General features: G+C 42.4%; 1 protein-coding gene across 1 annotated transcript in view; it reads left to right on the forward strand.

Moving 5' to 3' along the window:
* cac (calcium voltage-gated channel subunit cacophony) overlaps positions 1–18,704 on the forward strand; it is a 2,326,612-nt gene that overhangs the window by 579,437 nt on the left and 1,728,471 nt on the right. Inside the window, exon 16 of the mRNA XM_080268748.1 lies at positions 691–708. Coding sequence (XP_080124874.1) covers positions 691–708 — 18 coding nt within the window. The remainder of the gene's footprint in view (positions 1–690; positions 709–18,704) is intronic.

Here is an 18,704-nt window from a genome sequence, read left to right on the forward strand (position 1 = left end):
GTATGATAGGTTAGCATTGTTTTTCATTGATGTAGTCATCATTGGTAGAAGTACTTCTGCCAGAGACTGATTTATCATAAAGTATTAATAATTCCTCAGACCATGAATGAAAAGCTATGTTTCCACTAAGAGTAGTTGGCAGGACATAGTTATAGTAAAGCTACTGTGATAGTTTTTGAGAACTCATTGTTCTCTTGGTTTTTATTTGAAGTTTCCACTTTACTATAATGATGGCTTCCCCTTTGCAGATTATTATTAAAATGCCAGTGCTTTTAGCCATTAATCATATCTTATATTGATGGATTCTGGAAATTTTAACCCACAGTTGAAATTTGTGTAATTGTTTAGTATTACTTTGATGACTGTTTGCTTAGTATATAACCTATGTTACAAGAATATTTCATGATTCCAAAATAATTTGCATATATTAAATGTCTGTGATTTATAATCAGAATATATTAACTAAAGGTAACAGAGGAGCCCAAGTATTATTATTTCTAAACCTGGCCAACCATAACTTGAAAACTTAGCTACCTTTCTTTAATCACTTTTAGTCTTTTTGGTACCAGCTTACCCAATGTTTACTTATTTTTAGGTGAGAATTTATTTCCATGTGTATATATGTACTAAGATCTCTCCTCACACCAGACCCCCAATTTTTCATTCTAACAGCCCCCCTTTCTCTCGCAGTTCACGCCAAAAAGAAAGGTATTGGTACGCACCTCATGGTAAACCTAGATTACATTATAGACGTTGTCGTAAACCCATTTTACTATAGAATTGTCCAGCAGTTTGACACATTTTTCTAGGGAGATGTATTTGGTATTGTATATTTTGAAGCTTTTGTACTATTGTAATTTATATTTTTGAGCCTTTTGTCATTAGATATTTTAAGCATAAAATACCTAGACCTTTTATAATTTTAGCCCTAAAACTTTTTATTTTTGATTCATTATTTTTTCTGTACAAGCTTTAAATAAATACTTCAGCCTTTTGAAAAGCAGAAAGTACTTTTTTATGATAACTTTTAGCCTTGCTGTTTTTATGACAACACAGAATACCCATTACCTAGAATAAAGTTACAAAAGGAACTGTAGTGTCATGATACTCTGGCATCCCTAAGTTTCCTTAGTTTATAGCTGCATGATGTCTCTGAATTCCCAAGCTCTGGGGACCTCACCCTTACCTACTAGCCAATAGAACTGAGCCGTAGTGTCCATTGCATAGGAAGTATTGTAACATCATATTGTGCCCATTTCTTTTGCAGTGTATCATTTTGTAGCCCATGTATGAACTGTATTTTAGAAAGAAACAAGTAAGCAGTTATTTAAGACAAGGTTATTTAGATTATTTATGCAGTGCAGTATATTCTTTAGTTATAAGTTCCTGTTCAGCACTGGTATGTGAAGGTGATATTTGTTTTGAAACTGATTATCAGTCTCTATCTGTGGTACTTTGGTGATGATAGAATATAGATAGGCAGCATCTTCACCCCTAACTTCTTATGATATAAAAGAAGATTGGTGCAAAACATAAAGAACCATGTATCCACTTCCTCTGTACATAATATTGTATTATCCTTTTATCTTTTTCTTTTTAGAAAAAATATTTTGGTAGTATGATTTTTTTTTTTAATAGTCTGTTTTGGGGGCATAATTTAGTTTCCTTCAAACCCTCATATTCCTTGCACAAATGTATGTCTTTTGAGAGCTGGTTTAATCATACTGTACTTGGTTGGCTTTCATTGAGCTTAGCATATTTTGTCAGTATACACCATTACAGTGACTCATGAACTTCTTCCCAACAGATATTTTTGTTTTCTTAGATAGTCATACTTATGCATCATTTACCTGTAGGGTTTCTGTGTGTGTGTGTGTGTGTGTGTGTGTGTCTTTTTTTTTTTTTTTTTTTTTTTTTTTTTAAGTCATCAGCTTACTGTAATTATCAGAAACAGTAATTGATGTTTACAATGTACAGTGGGATTGGTGGCAACACAGTTTGAGGCGTTGGGATTCAGAAATTTTTACAGGTACACTTTTCAAAGACACTGATTTCCTCACAAATGCATTGCAACAAACTGATTGTATCATTTGCATCATGGGTCACAAAAATGAAAGCTAATGAAACTTTCCTGTATGGTATAAACTTGTTGCACAATACACAACTTGTAATTGTAATTTTACTTTGAATATGACATGCAACACTATTTCTCTAACTCCTCAGAATAATTGATTGCCATATTCTTAAAGCATGTGGTAATAGAAATGTTGTTGAATTAAACACCCTCTGAGAATTGTAAGGTTCTGTACTGCATTTAACATCCTCAAAAAAAAACTGAATGCTTTATTGGTATTAACCGAGTAAAGAACTCTTGGAGCATCATCATCATCATCATCATATCCTGCCTCATTTTCCCATCTGCAAATGGAGTGAGGTAGGATCAAGAAAGCAAGGAAAGAGAAAAACACATTGAAGGGAGGACTAATCAACAATATGCCCAATGGAATGGGCCACACGCAGTCACCATTCAGGCCCCTAGTATCCTGATTTCACCTCACAGTCATAAACATAGTACCTATTAGTCAGTGCAATGACTAAGTTAAAAAAACGAGTGCCAAACCATTGTCATGCACTTATCTGTACAAAATTCATCCGACCACCTCAGTCCCCTTCAGTTCTCAACTTCATTGACCTCAGTACCCTGGTTTCTCACACACTTATATACCATATCTACTTAAGAAAAGGTTTAACAGTACAGTAAGCAACTTTTGTTAGTAATCTCTCTACTATCTGGACGCGCAATAACCAGACACCCCACTACCCAAACATTTTGGGCCTGAGACTTCGTAACCCTAAAATAGCCCTCCCCCATAATTTGAACTTGGTGCGCGGCGTGGACCATCTGTGTTTTGCCATGTAGTTCTGCTGACGTCTGGCAAGGCGACGCTGCTTCCTCCCCATTTCCCACCCGTCCTTCATCATGAATGCACGCTCGTCACCATGGCCGCCCACGTGCTCACTTTTGTGGTGGTGCCTTACCTGCTGCAGGCTCTGCTGTTCCTCTCCTGCCTCTTCATATGTGTGATGATGGTCCTGCCGCCCAAGAAGAGGAAACGAGTGGCTCTGACTCTGGAGAAGAAGAGGAAGATATTGGACAAGGTGGACGCGGGATGGTTGACGTCAAGCATCCTCTGTGAATTCAACCTGCCCCACTCTACATTGTTTGATATCAAGAGATCCCAGGACAAGCTTACCAAGTACATGGCTGACTTCACATCGAAAACCAAACGCATCATGGAGAGGAAGGTTTTGTTCACTCCCCGGTTTGCAGAAATCGATCGCTCCACGCTGATTTGGTATTGTCAACAACGTGCTGCTGATGTGCTGATGCGCAGTACAGAGCTGCAGGCTGCTGCTGAGAACTTCACAAGGCTCCACGATACCCCAGACTTCAAAGCATTGGAGGCTTGACTCTTTGCTTTCAAGTTACGGCATGGACTTATCAACTGCAAGGCCCATGGCGAAGCTCTGGACGCCAGCGAGGATGGAGTAGAAGAGTTTCGGCAGAAGGTGAAGGGCGTGATCGACAGGAAGGGCCTCACTCTCAGTCCAGTCTACAACGCTGACGAAACTTGTCTTTTCTATTGCTTGTTGCCAACGAACACTCTAGCCAAGGAGATGGAGAAGCGTGTACCTGGTCGCAAGCTTTGTAGGCAACGGATATCTGCTTTGTGTTGTGCCAGTGCTAACGGCATGCACTGGCTGAAGTCCATTATTGTTGGCTGTGCAAAGCAACCTCAATGTCTTCGTTGGGTGATGGATGTCCTTCCTGTCATTTGGTACCATTCTGTGAAGGCTTGGTTCACAGCCAAGCTCTTCAAAGACTGGTTTCACTGTCACTTCGTCAAGGGGGTCATCCATTACCAGACGAACATACCGGGAATCCCGCGCAACCAGGTAAAGGCCCTCCTTTTTCTGGACAGTGCACCTGTGCATCAGTCTGACAAGGAGTTGGTGGCTGAAAATGGCTGCATTAGGTGCATGTTTCTGCCACCTAATATGACTGCTCTTATCCAACTAATGGACCAAGGAGTGATCTTGGCAACGAAAAGGCTGTACTGTCGGAAGTTCCTGGACAAGGTGATGGTTGTTCTTGAGGACGAGGACGAGCGCAGGGAGGGATGGGACACACGAAGCCGGCAGACTTTGGAAAACCTTCTCCGCTACAGCATCAAGTTTGCCATCTACAACTGGGCCAGTGCATGGAGGGAAGTCTCTGTCAAGACTCTGGAAAATGGTTGGTCTCGTCTTCTTCTCAGAGCCGATGTTGTGCAAAATTTTCTAAGTTTTGACAAGGATGACTTCCATGCACGTCTTCGTGTGGCTGGCGACGATGTTGATGTGGACAAAGTACGTGTGTGAGTGGATGACGACGAGGGCGATCCTGGGTATCAGAGCATGTTTGATGTCAAGATTGCATCTTCGGTTGTCGGTACAAGTACCCAGCTTGAAGATTCCAACAAGGACAGTGACGATGATGTGGACTCTTCTCAGCGTGCCACTACTCCAGCCATCCCCAAGCTGAGCACATTGGATGACGACGAGGGCAATCCTGGGTATCAGATCATGTCTGATATCAAGACTGCATCTTCAGTTGCCGGTACTAGTACCCAGGTTGAAGATTCCGATGAGGACAGTGATGATGATGCGGACTCCTTTCAGCATGCCACTACTTCAGCCATCCTCAAGCTGAGCGCACTCCGGGAGCACTTCAAATTCGTTCTCAACTACCTGGAACACCCGAACTGCTACAGGGAGATGGGGCCCCTTGGGACTTCTGGAGGAAGTGCACGCTTTCAGGCTGCGGATCATCAATCGCCAGAAACGTCATTCCTTGCGTCAATCATCCATTGACAGTTTTTTTAGGCCTGTTACCCCCGCTGTGCCCAGCTCTGGCTCCACAGCGCTGCCTCCCCAAGACTGGCTTTCCACCTCCGAGCCACAGCCCAGCACATCAGCCATGGCGGAGTCGCCACTGGGTGTGAGTTTGCTCCCCTCTTCAGAGTCGTCTGCAATGGGTAGTCCATCACCAAGTCCCAGTGATGCTCCCTTAGGCCACCTGCATCACCTACTCTCGGACTCTGACAGTGAATAAACAGCAAAATCACCACTAGACCACACGGGAATTTACAATGTTGTGCAGTGTAAAGACAAGTGTGCAGTGCTAAGATTTTAGAATTCAGAGTGCAAAGACTTAAGTGCAGAGAGCAACACTGGTTACAGGAGAGTACAATAGAGCGCAAGTGAGAAAAGAATACACATTAAGAAATTAGAATTCAGACTGCAAATGACTAAATGCAGTGCAAGACTTGATTACTGTGGGTGCTTCAGGTGCACCTTTTTACTGTCATAGTCTGAGAGGAGGTGGGTTATTCATTGAGATGGCCATGGACTTGTTGTAAGTACCCAGAATAATGTTAAATAGTGTACTGTATTTTCCATACTCACCTCCAAAACCTCATACTCTGGTTCCTTTGCATTTATTTCACTCTTTTATGTCCCTTATTGGTGTGAATAGGCCCTTAAATAGGTGCTATGCATGTCTGGTAGGGAGTTATGTAGGTGTTTTTCTAAGTTAGGTCCATAAGTACCAGTCCAGGAGGCAGAGGCCCAGTATCCGGATGGGCCTACTTTCCGGACATGCCTTTGGCTCTATTGCTTTGGATATTGGAGGGCTTACTGTACTGTACCCATGATATGATTTGGAGAGAAATCATAGGTCATGATGGTTTGGAACTAGTTACCCTGTTTTACCTGTCAGTAATGCTCAGGTGCACAGTGGCAGGATTTCAGTGTCATTTTATTGTGGGGCCACCAGTACACCGTATAGTATGATCTCAGTCTCATGCCATCATTAGATGCAGATTATTTTTTATAATTTCTCCAGCTAGGAAATGATAACATGTTTCAGTACAGCACCCTGTTCTTGATTGTATATGAAGTGATTTAATTTCCAGCATGAGGATGTCTTTTCTGCTTTAATGTGGCAAATACCAGACAGCTTCTTTCAGCCCAGACAAGTCCTTCATGGGCAATAGTTGGAAATAATTTTAGCAAATACAGTCTAGGGATATCTTTTTTATTGTGGCCAGCACCAGATAGTTTTATTTGAGTCGGAAAGACCTTCCCAAGACTGTAGAGGTTACGCTCCTCATGGTTGTCCTCCTTGCCACCCTAAGCAGTGTTTTCTTTTCAGATGGTTAGTGCTCTGATTTTCTTTATTTCAGTTATTCAGAGTATTATATGATTCTACTGTATTTAAGCATAAAATCCCTGATGACTTAATTATGAACTCTCTTGCTTATTCCACCAAATACAAGTGAATTATTTTTTGTTACTTGTTTGCTTTAATGTTTCATTCTCTTGTACTTCGCATGAAGGTGCCCTTTTGTGTTGTGAGTATTATATTAGGTCTGCCTTTTATTTCGGAATGTGCGTGTCTGAATTCCTCTTAAAACCATAATTGTCAGTTCATTTGTTTTTTATTTTGTTTTGATTTTTTGTACACTGTGGTTTTGAATATTTATATTGTTTCTTGTGTAGTATGAGCTTGATATTTTATTTTACCTTTTTAGTTCAGTTTGAAACAGTAAGTAGACTGCCAGTTAACAGAATAGCTTGCTGGAATGGAGTTCCCCCCTCTACACTTTCCTGTAGGCAAGGAGATTCCTTGTATGATATTTCCAGTCCTTGTCTCGTGTGACTTAATTGTGGCAGAATCATTGGAAGTACAGTAAATAGGTAGCATTGCAATTCATTTAGAAGTCATTTCGTAGGGTGGTGTTTAGTGAATAATGAAACTTGCAGGTAATGAATACCTGCTGCTTTTGTTACTAATGACACACATTAAGCAACTTCTCATTTGTGTTCCTGCTACACATGCATATTCTTCCTGTGTGTACAGTATTTAGTAATTAACTGTGTATTAACAATTATAAGGAATCATTGTTTTTATATATATTGGTTAGTAACCATGGGTGGGAAGAATTTTGAACTGTGTGAAGGATAAAATTATATCAGCATGTATGTCTTAGCCAGCATGAAAAGGTCCTTGAGGTTTTCACTAGTTAATTCAGCATTAATTAATTCTTCATTGTAGCAGAGGTTACCAATTAGAGCTTTACAGAATGTGATGTCTGATGCTCAACAAAGTGTGTAAGGATGCTGAGTTTGCTGAGTGTGAAAGGATACTGAGTTTGAAATTGAGAGGCGGATGTTTGTGCACTAGCCACTTATATCCCTACAACAGTGTCATTAAGGAATGTTTGCCAGTTGACTTATTATCCGAGATGGTAGCTGAGAACTTGTATATAGACAATAATCTAACAGTAAATTATGAGAATAACCCACCTGAGCTTACAGTTTTTCCAAATAATGGAGACACTTATAGTGTTAACTGTAAGTGTTAATTTTATTATTATTTTTTGTTTTTATGAAGCATTGATGTGAAGGGTTCAAGTTCTTTCTTCATGTATACAGTATACAGTATGTATGTGTATACATATATATACTGTATATATATATATATATATATATATATATATATACACACACACACACACACACAGTACATACAGTGATCACTCTTTTATCTGGATGATTCGTGTCTGGTCATGCTTTCTATTTGTTCACGAGGCCTTGGCTATACTATGCCCATACCCGGATTTATTTGTCCGTAACTGGTCATAGGAGTTCCAGTTTTGGCAGCTGGCTGGCCTACAAAGTTGAAAAAGTCCATTGGGTGATTTGCCAGCCTCTCTGTCCATGCTCAGGTAATAGACCGTAACTCACAACCAGAGCAAATAAGGCTGTACAGCTCCCTACCGAATGGTCAAAATCCCATGGCCACCCCAATCACCGGTAACATACCGGCAACATGCGAGGAAGACAGAGCATAAGCCACAAACTGAGTGAGAATAGCTGTACGGATCCCTGCTGAATGATCAAAGGCGTCTGGCCACTAGGATCACTCGTAACTTGCCGCCAGCAGGCGAGTAATACGGACTGCAACCCACAAGCTGGCTAACGCCCTTCCATCTCCTCACCAAATGGTGAAAATTCCCCGGCCAGCCTCACTTCTCCCCCATCATCCCTCCTCCATCCCCTTCCATGCTCCCTGGTGCTAGGTCCCAGGCTTATCTTCCTCCCCTCCCTCTTCCTCAGTCCCACCCCCTCCATCATGCTGACTACCATCCACCAGTGAGTTTTTAGTTTTTTGTAATTTATTCGAGTACTATTGGTATCAAAATTTCGAAAACAGCACAAGAAAGCTCATGAAATTCTACATCTAGACATATGCTTAGCTCTTGCACAGTGTGGGCAAAATTTTGTGCTAGGATGTTGGGAAGTTATTTAAAGGTATTTTTTACTGTTGAAGAAGTTTAATTTCCAGAGCATTTCTGTATTTTTACTCATCAGTTTTGTGTGTTTTTATCGGCTTATCTTATAGTATTAACACCAGCAAAGGTCATGGTATAAAATATACACCAATATAACCAATTTCCAGAGGCATAGTTGGCCGTGGATAGTGTGTGTGTGTGTGTGTGTGTGTGTGTGTGTGTGTGTGTGCCGCAGAAGCAGCCATCACTTGGTGTCCCAGTTTAACCATTTTTGCAACCGTCTTCTGAGATTTCTTTTTTTTGTGGATTTTTGTTGTTTATGCATTGCATTCCTAGTGTCTAGAATTATACTGGATATTCCCATATGTGTTTTGATGTGTACCTGGCTGAAGGACCAAAGAAGACAGCCACATATGGGAAGTTTTTCTTTTTGTGCATTTTTTATTTTTTTTTTTATTTAGGTTTATACTGCATATTGCAATGTGTGTTTTGATATAAAAAAAACAGCTTAAGGACCTCAGAACACTGCCAAGATTAGGAGGGGTACTTTGCATATTGTAGGGTTTTCTTTTGTTTTTTTGTTGTTTATGCATTGTTTTCTTAGTGTTTAAGATTATATTGCATATTGCAATGTGTGTTTTGATGTGTAAAAACAGCCAAAAAATGTCAGAACAAGCCAAAATTAGGCGGGGTACTATACATAGTGGTAGAGTTTTGCATATTGGTATTTTTTTTGTTTATGCATTGTTTTCCTTCTCTGTAGGGTTATATTGTATATTCCAATTCGTGGTTTGATGTCCAAAAACAGCCGAAAGACCACAGAACACCGCCAAAATTGTGAGAGGTACTGTACATCAGGTTGAGTACGGGTATAGGTACGGTACAGTTACAGTAGAGGATATTGCTCCATATCTGGACATTCCCCATATCGGGTCATGCTTTTGGCTCTATTATTACAGATAATCGAGTGATTACTGTATATATATATATATATATATATATATATATATAAGTAATCACCCCAGTATCCTATATATATATATATAAGTAATCACTCCAATATCCGACGTAATAGAACCATTGGTAGGTCCGATTATTGGTTTTGTCCGGATATTGGGCCCCAGCTTATGGACTTGTACTTATGGACCCTAACTCAGAGAAACACCTATACAACTCCCTCTGGACATGCATAGCACCTATTTAAGACCCAAATCACACCAATAAGGCACATAAATGACTGAAATAAATGCAAAAGAAACAAATGAGGGTTTAGAAGTATGTTCATACATTAATAAACATTCTGGTACTTATGGACCCTAACCTAGCCTAACTCAGAAAAACACATTCCTACTGCACATGCATGAGGTAAGTATAGTATGGAAAAAAGTACAGTATGAAACATTCTGGTAAGTATAGTATGGAAAAAAGTACAGTATGAAACATTCTGGCTACTTACAGCAAGTCCCTGGCCACCTCGATGAATAACCGCCTCCTCTCGGACTCTGACAGTAAGAATGATTTCCTGAAGCACTTGCAGTACACTCTTCCTGAAGTTTTGCACTGAACTTAGTCAATAACACACAGAAGTCCGTTCTCTTCACAGTGTTCACTTTTGTCCAAATAATGCTCCATTGTAACTTAGTGTTGCACATTAACTTTTCCCATTTTTTCCCAATTTCAAAAGGCAAAACAAAGAAGTCTATTTACGTTAAATTTAGTTTCCACCTAGTCTTTTCTCTCAACTCGAAAACGTTAACACAACACACCGTTTTTTTCACTGCACAACACTCAAAATTCCCGTGTGGTCTAGTGGAGAAGTTCTTGCTGTTTATTCACTGTCAGAGTCCTAGAGTATCACTGGCAGGCGACCAAGGGGTGCATCGCTGGGTCGTGGTGATGGCGTACCCACTGCAGAGGACTCTGAGGAAAGCCACAAACTCACGTTGAGTGGTGACTCCACCGTGGCTGATGTGCTGGGCTGTGGCTCGGAGCATGAGGGCCTGTCTTGGGGAGGCAACGGAGTGGAGCCAGGGCTGGGCACAGCGGGGGTCATGGGCCTGAAAAAACTGTCAATCGTTGACTGACGCAAGGACCGACGATTCTGACGATTGATGATGCGCTGCCTGGAAGCACACACTTCCTTCACGAGTCCCAAGGGCCCCATCTCCCTGTCGCAGTCCGGGTGTTCCAGGTAGTCTAGGACGAACTCTAGATGTTCCCGGAGTGCGCTCAGCTTGGGGATGGCTGGAGTAGTGTCCTGCTGAGAGGAGTCTGCATCATCGTCGCCTTCGTCATCGGAATCGTCAAGTTTGGTACTGACACCAGCAACCAAAGACGCGATCTCGATATCAGACAATGTCTGATACCCAGGATCGTCCTCGTCGTCGTCCAACCACTCACGAACATCATCCACATCAACATTGTCGCCGTGCATACGTAGCCGTGCATGGAAGTCATCCACGTCAAACCCTAGAAAATCATACTCTACATCCGTTCCGAGAAGCAGACGAGACCAACCATTTTCAAGAGTTTTCACAGGGACTTCCTTCCATGCACTAGCCCAGTTGTACAGCACAGACTTGATGTTGTAGCGGCGAAGGTTTTCCAAAGTCCGCTTGCCTCGTGTGTCCCGTCCTTCCCTGCGCTCGTCCTCGTCCTCGAGAACAACCATCACCTCATCCAGGAACTTCCGACTGTATAGGCGCTTTGTTGCCACGATCACTCCTTGGTCCATGGGTTGAATGAGAGCAGTCGTATTAGGTGGCAGAAACATGCACCTAATACGGCCATTCTCAGCAACCAAGTCCTTGTCGCACGGGTGGGCAGGTGCATTGTCGAGCAGAAGGAGAGCCTTTACCTGGTCGCGAGGGATTCCCAGTGTCTTCGTCTGGTAATGGATGACCTCCTTGACGAAGTGACGGTGAAACCAGTCTTTGAAAATCACAGCTGTGAACCATGCTTTCAAAGAATGGTACTAGACAACAGGAAGGACATCCATCACCCCACGAAGGCACCGAGGCTGCTTTGGACGGCCAACAACAACGGGCTTAAGCCGGTGCATGCCGTTAGCACTGGCACAACACAAAGCAGATCCTTGGAAAGCTTGCGGCCAGGTACACGCTTCTCTGTCTCCTTGGCTAGAGTGTTCGTTGGCAGCGAGCGATAGAATAGGCCAGTTTCGTCAGCATTGTAGACTTGACCGAGAGTTAGGCCCTCCCTGTCGATCAAGCCTTTCACCTTGTGCCGAAACTCATCAACTCCATCCTCGTTAGTGTCCAATGCTTCGCCATGTGCTTTACGGTTGGTAAGGCCATGTCGCAACTTGAACGCGAAGAGCCAACCCTCGGATGCCTTGAAGTCTAGGGCGTCGTGAAGCCTTGCGAACTACTCAGCAGCAGCCTTCAGCTCCGTTCCACGTACCATCACACCAGCTGCACGTTGCTGTCGATACCAAATCAACGTGGATCGGTCGATTTCTGCAAACTTGGGGGTAAACATAACCTTCCTTTCCACGTTGCGTTTGCTTCTCGACAAGAAGTCAGCCGTGTACTGCATGAGTTTGTCTCGGGAACGTTTGATAGCGAACAAAGTCGACTGGGCCAGGTTATACTCGCGGAGAATGCGGGAAGAAGACCAACCTGCATCAACTTTCTCCAATATCTCCCTTTTCTTTTCCAGAGTCAACACCATTCTCTTCCTTTTCTCAGGTGGCGGGGCCATCATCACACACACTAAGAGGAGGCCCGAGAGCAGCAGGAGGCCCTGCAGCAGGTAGGGCACCACCACAAAAGCGAGCATGTGGGCAGCCATTGTGAAGAGCGTAGGTCCAGTCGCGGTGAGAGACAGGAGGGAAGTGGAGAGGATGCAGCGGCGCTCTATCGGACGTCGGAGGAATGACGCACCAAAACAATGCTCTCCTGCGGCGCGCGCGGCAAGTTCAAATTACGGACGGGGATTTATTTATTTTTTTTTTTTTTTTTTTTTTTTTTTTTTTTTTTTTTTCAATCCCAGGACGATAAGGTCCTGGTAGTGGGGATGTTCGGTTATTGGGCGTCCGGATATTAGAGTGATTACTGTATATATATATATATATATATATATACTGTATATATATATATACAGTAGAACCTCTCTCATTCGGACTATATGGGGGGAAGGGTTGTCCGAATTAGCAGATTGTCCGGACCATCAGGGTAATCTCCAGTTCATACCAAAAACTATCTACATATGGTATGTTTGTTAATTATTAACATAAGTGGCAGTTTTAGAGTTTTTCTTTTATTTTCACCACAGTCACTGTTTGTAACATCAAATTTTTAAGCAAACTGTCTAATTTTACCTTTGTTTTTCTTGATGTCTGACACAGTTTGTTTGGCGATACCAAACTCGTTCACGAGTTTTCCTGGAGGAACACCAGCCTCTAGTTTATCCAGTATTTTCACTGTATCTGCAATACTTAGTGTTACATGCTTCCTTTTAACACCTTTATTCATTGCAGAAGCTACACTTGCATTAAGGGGCATGGTAAGGAGGATTAACTTTTGAAATACAGCGTAAAAATATAAATGGTCGGTGAACTAGTTGATGGAACGAATACTAGCGTGCGTTTAAACAGGCGCCCATGTTGCGACCTAGCGTGATCTGAGACTAAATGAATGACGATCGCTTTCCGCGCCGATTCTGAAAATGATATTAGAATTACGTTCAACATAGTTTTGGAGCTTATTATTTTTAAATTTTGTCCGAATTAACAGAAATCCGGATTAAAGGGGTCCGGACCAAAGAGGTTCTACTGTGTATATATATATATATATATATATATATATATATATATATATATATATATACACACACAGTAGAATACACTGAGGTTGTTTGGACATGTTAAGAGAATGGAGAATGAAAGACTGACTAAGAGGGTGTATGTAGGTGAGGTGGAGGGAGGGAGAGGGAGGGATAGACCGAGGTTGAGGTGGAGGGATGGAGTAGAGAGGTATATGAGGGAGGGGGGGGTAAGTTGGGGGGAGGGTAGTCAAATGGTGGGTGACAGAGCGACTTGGAGGCGTTTTGTCTGCGGCCACCCTTTACGGGATTAGGGCGTCGGGCTATAGATAGATAGAAAGAGAGATATAAGTATATATATATATATATATATATATATATATATATATATATACACAGTAGAAGATTAGGAGAAATACACTGAGGTAGTTTGGACATGTTAAGAGAATGGAGAATGAAAGACTGACTAAGAGGGTGTATGTAGGTGAGGTGGAGGGAGGGAGAGGGAGGGGTAGACCGAGGTTGAGGTGGAGGGATGGAGTAGAGAGGTATATGAGGGAGGGGGGGGTAAGTTGGGGGGAGGGTAGTCAAATGGTGGGTGACAGAGTGACTTGGAGGCGTTTTGTCTGTGGCCACCCTTTACGGGATTAGGGCGTCGGGCTATAGATAGATAGATAGATATAAGTATATATTTATATATATATATATATATATATATATAAACTGTATACTGTATATACTTATATATATATATATATATATATATATATATATATATATATATACAGTACCCTCGTGTCCAGCACGGTAATATTGTCATGCATGGGTCACGTGTTGGACCAAAAACATGTTGGACTAACAATAGAGCTTATGGGGAAAATGAATTATGTCAGCAACCCTCGGAAAAGTCACCCTAAATACGTACCATATACCTATACATATATTGGTACTATTGTAATTATAATAAATGGTACTGTGCTATGAATGATAACTAACCTTTTAGGATAGTGTTGGTGGGCTTGCTGGGAATGGAAGGTGGTATCCAAGGCTGTAGGTAGTCCTACTGGGTCCCCGGAGGATGGCTGCTGGCGTCACTAGCGGTTAATGGCTGTTGCTCCTCCTCAACCTCCCTCATAAATCCTTCGAAATCACACTCAGAATCACTATCTTCGTCCACAGCCATGGAAGGTCCTGCTTCTGCCTGTCCTAGCACTGTAATCCTCGGCAAAGTGCATGCTTCTCACACTGTTGCCAGATCCCCGTCTCGTGACTGTGGAAAGTGATCGCTGTCGCTGACTCGGTAGAGAATAAGGAGAAGCAACTTTGTTTATATACTGGTACGCACGCCGATGAGAAGGGTTTCAAAATGATTGATATTTATTCTAAAATATCAATATGTATTCAGTGTCAGGCTAAATGTTCAATGCTGTAGTACGATACATTCTCTGTCGAGTCGCCTGGGTTTTGGTCACACTGTTTTGCCTGTCGTATCCTCGGCAGGAATCCATCCAGATGAATTCCAAATGCCCGTGGTATCGTAGGCAATTTTACCACGTTACCATTCCGATTTACCATCGTATCCTCAGCAAACCTTCGGCTGCCAGGATCTTGTCTTAGTTTTTTATTATGATCATGTTGGCTTCATTCATGTCGTAGGCCTTGGCAATGTCAACTTTCCTCTCTCCTTTCTTCTTCCTCTCGATGCATTCTAGCTTGGTGGCCTGAGGGAGGTGCCGACGCTTCTTGGGGTTCTCAGAAGGCTTCCTAGGCATCATGAGCAGGGTAAAATGCAGTAACAAGGGCAGAAAATGCAGCAAGAAAAAAGCACCTTCCAATGCAATTATGTGACCGAGTGGCGCTGTGGCGGGAGAAATTTAAACAAAACATCACGTGACACCAGAAGCGTTTTTAATTGGGTGGCATCACGATCACGTCACGATAGCAGGCGGGGAAGGCTACTTGATCAGAAGTTTTCATTGGCTATCATCATCATGGGAATGTCCAGTATGACCGTGTTGGACCGGGGGTGATCGTGCTAGAGTGAACTCTGCGGATTTTGCCCACTTCTCGGAGCTCTGTGCGTGTTATGCTAACACACTCGTGTTGCAGTAATTAAATCATATTAAATAATACTAATTAATTGCTCTCCGTGCTGGACCCGAATTGTGCTGGACTAACACGTGTTAGTCCAGAGTAAATGATTTGCCTAGTGAACTAGCAGGAGGAAATCAGGTCCACCAAATCATAATGAACGGGTTGAACCCCGAGTGAACGAAATAGTGGAAAAGAGTTGGCCATAACTGCCGTCTCCCATATTGAACGACCCCCCCCTCCCCTAGTAGACACTGCACAAGAGGCCAGGTCTGAGCAACCTGTTGAGCATAATCCAACGGAGGATGAAGATTTGCCTATGTCAAAGATCGGTAAAATTCTTGCAGCAGTGGATGTTCTGAGAGAAGAGGTCAAGACAAATGAAACCAGCTACCTTAGGACACAGGAAGTGCTCAGTGGAGTAGAAACCACTTTTTGTTATTACACTGAAAGGCACAATATGGAAGTCAACATAAGAAAAACACTCGTCACACGGTACTACCGAACTCAAGAACAGCAGGAGTCAGTTGCCTCCACATTGTCTGCTACACTTTCTGGTGAAGACAATGATGTGATGTCATTGTTGTCATCTTTGGACTTTGAAGGTTTTATGGGAGGTGAATGAGGAAGAGGCACGTGGAGAAGTGGTTCAGTCAAGTGATGAAGGCGGGACTGGTGACGGGAACGAGGGAGTGGAAGGTGATGTGGTGGGGTCACCCTAAGTGTATCTCCCTGCCTCGGAGCCACCTGTATTCAAGCCAATGAGGATTGCCATCTGCTTCACATAAGTTAAATAACCATGTGTTTTATATTTTATACATCTGTATTATATGTGTTTGAAATGTGCCCTTTAGTACATCTCTGTGGCTCAAAAAGTGGACTTTGAGGAAGCAGTGCCGCCCAAATGCTATTTTTCCCATAAGATACGTTGTTCACAATGAACGAATTTGCAGTGAACGAGCTTGTCTGCTGCCCATAAACTTGTTCATTGTGCGAGGGCACTGTATATATATATATACAGCAGTGCACCAACTTTCGCTACAGCAGGATTCGCGGAATCCACTCTCGTGGCATACACCAAATATTCCCTAACTTCCACTTTCGCTTGAAAAAAATTGATTTTCGCGCACAAATTTTGGGTTTGGGACAATATTTTGAACTTTGAATTTCCTGCACCGCCCGCCCGCAACCCACCGCCATCTTGAATGACGTCATGTCAACACTCTGTCCACCCATTCCCGCCATTGTGTACGAGCGTGCTAGCTCCATTGTGTTGGATTCTCACGGTTCAATGGCCTCTACTATACCTGGTAGTGTGGGGAAAGGGCCTGGTAGTGTGGGGGGAGAGCCTGGTGGTGTGGGGGGAGAGCCTGGTGGTGTGGGGGGAGGGCCGGGAGGCAGTGGTGGTGATAAAAAGTGGCCGGGACATTCAAAGTCGGGAGGAAAGGCCAAGGCTAAAAGAGAGTATCGTGTTGGAGTGAAGAAACGGCAGTATAATAATGCATCAAGTTGCATCTGAGGAGGCAGAGAGAGAGAGTGGTAGCAAGGCAGCAAGAGGTGGCGCCAATACGTCTGGCGTGGCTAAATAAGCCCGCCACGCGCCTCGGATACTTACCCCCAACATCCATTAAACACCTCAACCTGGTCTCTGTGGTATGTTTCTCCTCATATAATGTGTACTGTACAGTTTTTATTGTTTGTATCTCACAATGCAATGTACAATAGTGATTTGATGTACCGTATTGCAAGTGAAAATGAAAATCTGATGTTACTTTAGGATAACCGGGAACCAATTAGCCTTTTTGCCATAAAGACAATGCCCCAACTTTCGCTAATTCCACTTTCGCGCATTATTTTTGGACCCAATTAGGCGCGAAAATTGGTGCCCCACTGTATATACATATATATATATATATATATATATATATATACATACGTACATATATATATACAGTAGAACCTCTCTCATTCGGACTATATGGGGGGAACGGTTGTCCAAATTAGCAGATTGTCCGGACCATCAGGGTAATCTCCAGTTCATACCAAAAATTATCTACATATGGTATGTTTGTTAATTATTAACATAAGTGGCATTTTTAGAGTTTTTCTTTTATTTTCACCACAGTCACTGTTTGTAACATCAAATTTTAAAGCAAACTGTCTAATTTTATCTTTGTTTTTCTTGATGTCCGACATAGTTTGTTTGGCGATACCAAACTCGTTCACGAGTTTTCCTGGAGGAACACCAGTCTCTGGTTTATCCAGTATTTTCACTTTATCTGCAATACTTAGTGTTACATGCTTCCTTTTAACACCTTTATTCATTGCAGAAGCTACACTTGCATTAAGGGGCATGGTAAGGAGGATTAACTGTTGAAATTCAGCGTAAAAATATAAATAGTTGGTGAACTAGTTGATGGAACGAATGCTAGCGTGTGTTTAAACAGGTGCCCATGTTGCAACCTAGCATGATCCGAGACTAAACGAATGATAATCGCTTTCCATGCCTGCCAGTTTACCCGCGAATCTTGAAAAATGCGGTCACAGTGAAGTTTTTTATTTTAACTGTTTTAAAACGGCACTGGCACTGGCCGTGGAATTATGTCAGACCATTTTAAAATGGCACTGGCACGCAGCGGGTTAAAAAGAAAATCATCTGGTCGACCTAGGAGCGCTCGTACACCTGAGAATATTGAAGCATTGAGGCGATCTGTTGTGCAGTCTCCGAGATGTTCTGTGTGGAAGCATGCATTAGCTGTAGGGATATCTCGGGGAAACTGCAAGGAGAATCTGACACATAGACCTTCACTTCCATCTGTACAAAATGATAGTTGTGCAAGAACAATGCGAGAGACTGGATAAGCCGCAGAGAGTTATGCGAGAACCTTCTGCAACGTGTTTTGGAAGATGTTCTCTTGTGCAGTGACGAAGCTCATTTTCATTTGAGTGGCTCTGTAAACTCATCAACCCCAAACTCTTGAAGCCCTTAAGGTTGCTATTCAGCAGGAGATAGCCGCTGTTCCACCCAACATGACCCGCTGAGCCATGGCAGCCTTCAGAAATCGCCTCCAAGCATGTATAGACAATGACAGCCACCATTTGGAGGGTGTCATCTTTAAAACATGATGAATAAAATCGTGTGTATATATATATATATATATATATATATATATATATATATACTGTATATGTACAGTAGACCCTAGTTCTTCCCAGGGGTTAGGTTCCAGAGACCCTTGCAGAAGCAAGATTCCGCGGATACTAAAGTCATCATTACAAAATGGCATATTATTTCCACGTAAGCTTAGCACATCCCTGAAAAAATAAAAACATACTTTAAAATATTACAGATACATATTAGCACTCACCAAAAGACTGTGTGTTCTCTTCATACAATGATGATGATTCCTATATGATGATGATGATTGCTGT

The sequence above is a fragment of the Coenobita brevimanus genome, chromosome 29 (assembly GCF_032717465.1).
Source record: "Coenobita brevimanus isolate Jiangsu-jjx chromosome 29, ASM3271746v2, whole genome shotgun sequence".
NCBI classification, from domain to species: Eukaryota; Metazoa; Arthropoda; class Malacostraca; order Decapoda; family Coenobitidae; genus Coenobita; species Coenobita brevimanus.